Source organism: Lacerta agilis, chromosome 5, assembly GCF_009819535.1.
Source record: "Lacerta agilis isolate rLacAgi1 chromosome 5, rLacAgi1.pri, whole genome shotgun sequence".
NCBI lineage: Eukaryota > Metazoa > Chordata > Lepidosauria > Squamata > Lacertidae > Lacerta > Lacerta agilis.
The window spans coordinates 81,200,363-81,206,362 of record NC_046316.1 but is presented as its reverse complement, the minus strand read 5'-3'; the positions used below and the strand labels follow the sequence as shown (position 1 = coordinate 81,206,362).

General features: G+C 42.1%; 1 protein-coding gene across 2 annotated transcripts in view; it reads right to left on the bottom strand.

Moving 5' to 3' along the window:
- Positions 1–547: 547 nt before the first annotated feature.
- The window catches only part of PRKCI (protein kinase C iota), a 31,394-nt gene continuing 25,941 nt past the window's right edge, over positions 548–6,000 (bottom strand). For both annotated transcript variants that reach the window (XM_033150636.1, XM_033150637.1), the window contains 4 exons: positions 5,906–5,985; positions 5,141–5,230; positions 2,758–2,873; positions 548–738 (listed from right to left, as the gene is read on the bottom strand). In XM_033150636.1, the coding sequence (XP_033006527.1) occupies positions 651–738; positions 2,758–2,873; positions 5,141–5,230; positions 5,906–5,985 (374 nt within the window). In that variant the 3' untranslated portion in view covers positions 548–650. The remainder of the gene's footprint in view (positions 739–2,757; positions 2,874–5,140; positions 5,231–5,905; positions 5,986–6,000) is intronic.

Genomic DNA, 6,000 nt, shown 5'->3' with positions numbered 1-6,000 from the left:
CAAAGTGCACACAGGATGCTAAAATTGTAACATGGAAGATGAAACTTTACGTCCAGTTCACACTGAATGTGGAATATACATGGAATGGAAGTGGGCTGTGGCAGTACATGTAAATTCTCCTGCTGCTCTTCATTTGTTTTCAGTCTAACACATTACCATCACCAATGCAAGTAAGCTTCTTAGCCAAGTCTGAGAACTCAGGTTTAACCACGGTTCTTCAAACAAATTAGGGAGCATACTCGTTTTACTCTGGGTTGGCAACAGACACATGTAAAACTGAAGACAGCTGGACTTGATGTGTTAATTTAATGCAAGCAGGTGCTCTTTAATTAGACCACTTTGAACCCAGAGCAGGATTACATTTCAAGTGGAATAGGTGGCAACATCCTCTATTTCACATTAGGCAGCCTGTAGGAAAATGGTTGCCTTGATGTTTCAAGTTCAACTTTGGCAAAATCTGTTTTAGTGTTTTAGATTTCCTTATAGTCAAATAACAAGCACCCGGCTTATATAGCAGGTTAATTAAAAGTTCTTATTTGATAGCAAATGACAAAGGTAAATGCATTTTATTAACTGCATCCCAACTGCAAACTGTTCATCCATGCAGAAAAATGTGTCAGCAACAAATGGCACAGTTCAGAAATGGGAGATCAGACACTTTCCTCAGCAGACATCAGAAGGGGATTGATATATTCAAAGCCTTCAAATTCAGACTGGTCAATCTTCTTCACAATATCACTGAAAATAAAAAGAGCATTTATATTCTCAAAAAACAATACAATATAATTTGTACTGAGAAAAAACCCCAGAGAGCTACTATATTCAGCACTGGCTCTACTGAAACATCAGATTCATCAGGCTACTCTCTCAACTGTCCATCAGCAACCATTCCATCAAGCTACTACAGAAGGACAAAGGTTGCTGAAAAAGTAGTAACTTTTAGTCCTTTCCCTCTGAATCTTTCTATTCAAGCTGGTCCTCTGTAACTAAGAACCAGTGCCAAAGCTTCCTTTCCCTTCTCTTACTGAGTCCCATCATATGTTGAGTCTTTCAGACTGTAAGCCTGAGGGCAGGGACTGTCTCTTCATTCATGTCTGTAAGCTGCTCGGGGAGCCCCTTTTTAAATTTAACTTAAAACTGAGGTGCTAAAAACAAATTAAGGGAGCCCAAAGAAATGTGTTCTTGTCAGGGTTCTGATGCACTGAAGAAAAAGTACACACAGGAATTATTTTAGTCACTTCTCCTATCACTAAACTATAATTCAAGTAGAAACTATTATATTCATTAATTATTAATTATTATTATTTTTTTATACCAACCATCATCCAAGGATCACAGGGCAGTTTAGTTTTTAAACAAAAATACAAACAAACAAAACAATACCACCACCACTCCCAGTTTAAATGGCCGTAGACTAATTAGTCAAAGGCCTGGGGAACAGGAATGTTTTCACTTGGCATCTAAATATATGAAATGAAGCTGCCTGGGGAGAGCCCCATTGATGATATAGTTGGTGCAAGACCTGGTTTGAGGAGTGGCGCAAAGTGAGGAGAGTTGAGCTCAGGCAGCCGCTTCCCGTAATATAGCGGTGATAGCAATAGCCAGGTAAGCAGCACCCATGGACTGGGGCAATGAGAGGGGAAGACAAAGAGGGGAGGACAATTAAGCCTGGCACAATAGCTAAGCACATGGAGCAGCAGTGCAGGAGCTGCCCACCAAGGGGGCAATACTGCTGGCTGCTTCACTATTGTGTTCTGTGCAGGCAACACACTGATGAAACAGCACCCAAGAGGACTGAATCCCCCCTCTCTGCAGTGTGGGGGGCCAAAGGAGATATAGTTCTCCTTCCTCAGCCCTCCTCCTGACTACCTTGGGTTTTAAAAACCAATTAAACATTAGCCCTGCCCTCAAAGTTGATTCAGAGTTCCTGGTCAGCTGTTAATGGAGTCAGGTTGGAGAAGCATGCACAGACCTTGAAACTAATAAATTATGCTATCCATTTATAAATTTCTATTTTTTTGCTTCTTAGAACTCCTGAGCAATACTGGGTAATTTCCACCAGTTCTTATTATAAGCACGTATTCGCTCTCCAAAGTTAGAAATATATCTACAATTATCCATGTATAACAATAAAATAAAATAAAATAATAATAATAATGTTATTTATATATACCCCGCCCATCTGGCAGGGTTTCCCCAGCCACAGACAGATGATTTGCATGCAGATGGCTTCAGGGTCAATTCATGTCACCACTACTTGTGATCAGGTAACAGGTGATATGATATATCTCTACCGGAGATCCTGGAAAGTAGGTGTCAGGCAAGACAGACACTTAAGTTTGGTTTTGGTATAAAGTGGCTTCCTGTGCTGAACTACCTGAAGTTACAAAATCCTGGATTGGCCCCAATTATATTTTTTAAAATCTCAGAAACCATGTTAGTTACGATTCATTGTGCAATTTACCAGTTGCCATTTTGTTCACCACAATGGGGTAGTCATTTTTGGTCACATGGGAATAAGAGCAACTCTGCTGGATCAGACTAAGCATCTGTCAAATCCAGTGTTCTGCTTCCAGCAATGGCCAATCATCCTGGATACCTACAAGCAAGGCAGAACGTGGATAGCCTTCTTTGTCTCTACTTCTGGAAACTGTTAGAGGTTCTGAAGTTCCATCATGGCGAATACTACCACAATAAGAGCTGTTAGAATTACAGGGGAGCATTTCGTTCAGTTTACTAGCTTAATCATTTACTTACTCATCATCAGGAGTGAGTTGAACAGGCTCATTCGTGAACTGGGAATCAAAGTTGTCCAGGCCAAATTCTCCACATATGTTTGGTTTAAAGGGAGGAACCACATGCTTTTGTTCCATCTAGGAATAAGTTCACATTGCATTTAAGTATTGCTGTTGGATAATTACATAGAGTGCATTAAGGATAATTCACATTTCTCTTAGGAGGACAAACTATGGGTTACAGTGTAAGCTTTTATTCCACACAATGACCCTATTGCTTTGGGGACACTGTATTGCAGAGTATAATGGGTAGAATGCTTTTGGCCCCCTTGTGGTTATGCTGCAGGGTGCCACGGGGCACTATTTTATTCCCCAATGCTACTTAATATCTACATGAAGCTACAGGGAACTGTTATCAGGAGTTTGGGGTGAAGGTGCCACCAGTAAACTGTCGACACTCACCTCTATTTCTCCATTACATTGGAATCAGGATAACACCTGGACTAGTGCCAGTTTGGCAAATCTGCAGGAGAGCGGTTCTCATGTCAGAGAACAACAGCTGGATGGGGTTGCATTCCCTATGAAGGAGCAGGTACACAGTCCAGGGTGCTTCTATACCTAGCTCTGACACTGGAAACCCAGACTGCCTCAGTACCTAGAATCCCCTTTTACCAGCGGTACCTGATACAACAGCTACAATCATTCCTGGACCAGCTTAACTTGACCACAGTTGTTCAAGCAGTGGCGTCACAAGGTGGGGGCGGGGGGTGCGCCCCAGGTTCCATGTTTGGGGGGTGACAAGAAGGCGCTCCGCGGGGTGATTGCACTGCTGCCCTGGCCCGTCAACGCGAGCAGCCATCATGCCGCCGCAGCTGCATGTGGAGGATCCTGCGAGCAGAGGATTCCGCCGCCGCCCGTACGGCATTCGAGTGATGCCAAAAGCAAACCGCTACATACAACGCATTGTGGTGTTGCACGCATGCGCTGCATGTAGCGACGCCACACATATGCTGTACATAGCGGTTTGCCACCGACGTCGCTGGAGCACCATACAGATGGCAATGGGATCCCGCCGGTGGCAGGAGCCGCTTACGGCGAGCCGGGAAGGGAAGGAAGCTGGGAGGGGCCCCCCAGCTCGCCGTAAGCGCCTCCTGCTTTGCTGCTTTACAGTGAGCCAAAGAGGGAGGGATGGGGATGGATGGGAGCCGTGGCTCCCGAGAGGACGAGCTGTGCAGCTTTGCCAACGCCCTGGCAAAGTGGCATAGTTCCCCCTTTCCCCGATGGCTTGGGGTACTTGGGAGTCGTGGGGATGGGGGAGCAGACATAGGAGGGGGGGTGGACCACCCCAGGTGTCATCACTGAGGGGGTGACATTCGGCGCCCACCCGCGATTCCCAAGCCTACCCCGAGCTGTTGATGGGGGGGGGGACAAAAAAAAAATCGCACCACCTAGGCTTGCTACGCCTCTGAGTTCAGGCGCTGGTGACTTCAAGATAAAATTATTGCAATGCAGAGTGGGGCTTCCCTTGCTCTTGATCTGAAAACTGCAGCTAGTACAGAATACTGTAACATGATTGCTGACAGAAGCGAGACCCTGCCAACATATAAACACGTCTGCTCAGAGATTTTCATTTGATACAGGATCAGGTTGAAGGTACTGTTACTGGTATATAAAGCCCTTAACAAGCCTGGGACCAGTTTATCTGTAGGATGGCCTTACCCAATATGTGCCCACTCAACTGCTTCGATCTGCCAAAGCGACACTGTTAACAAGTGCCACACAATAATCATCCCATACTTCTAAGAAATTTTTGTGTGGCATCATCTACACTTTGGTAATAGGTGACATCAAACAGACGTCTTTGCTATATTCTTTTCAGCATCTGCTTAAATTATTTTAGTTTAGGCAAATCTATCCAGACACATGGATGCTGACATGTTTTAATCTCTTTTTTAGTTTACTCCTTTTAAAAATTGTTTTTAATTACTTGTTTTTTAATGAAAATTTTAATATTTATAGTAAACCACCTAGAGATTTTGTTACAACCAAGCAGTATATAAGTTTTGTTAAATCTTTAAAACCCCTTGCTCTCAACATAATCCCCAAACTTCTGAAAACATGCCGAGTGGTAACATGGTAAAAGGTAACTGAGCTCCTGAAGTACTAAAATGACCACTGCACTGCATAGTCCATGCTCACTTTTGAGTACTTGAAAGGACATTGCTCATGCCCCAAAAAGATTAATTATCTGCTTACTGTGTCATAATATAAAATCTATGGGGAAAACTCAATGTTTTTTGGCAACTTTTCACTGACAATGGGAGAGGCTCTCTCATCCAGGCAAGATTTCAGATATTCACTGTGCATAGAACTATTTAAAAGCAATATTTATACTGTCCACTTACCATGTCCCATTCAACATTACGAAAAAACGGATGTCCCTGAATGTCTGCAAATCCTGTTTGAGGATGACAACCTAGCCGTTCTTTTGGATCCTAGGTAACATGTAACATGAAGGTCAAATTAAGCTTAATAAGACGATTGTAACTGCTTCAGTAAACATGCAGAGATTGTAAATATAAATGAGTCTCAGTACACAAATTGTTAAAGTGCTCGGCGGCTGCTACAGTAAGGACATTTGGATTTGGACTTGATAGAAACACCAGTGTGCCAAGGGGAACTGCAACCTATGGAAGAGGATTATGGACATAAAATCCACACAGAAATAAATTTTTTCAGTTGTTTTATCTCGCTTGTTGAAACAACTCAGTGGCATGAAAGAAAGAATGAAGGATAACATCAGAAAGGGCATGGAAAACATCGGAAAGGACTGTGGAAGGCAACCGAAATTCGACGTTGATTAAAACTCCTAAAAAGTTTGAAGCATAGGAAGTCCTAAAAAAATTAATAATTCGGCAGATTATTTGGACTATTTGATATTTATATGTATAATTTAGAATATTTGATGTGATTTTGATTGATTTATTATATTTGGAAAATCTAATAAAATGATTAAAAAAAAACAACCCAAATTGTTAAAGTGCTCATATTACATTCCTTCCCAAATACATATTTAGATATTTTTATTCTAATTTTCTCTTGCCAATTTAAACCTGTAACATGTATATTTAACAACCAAAGTTCAATCCAAATATGGCATGAGCTCTTACCTTATTAAGAAAGCTTTTTAGAACACTTGCTGCCTTCACAGAAAGGGATCGTGGGATACGGATTTGCTTCTCTAGAATAACTAGAAGAAATAATG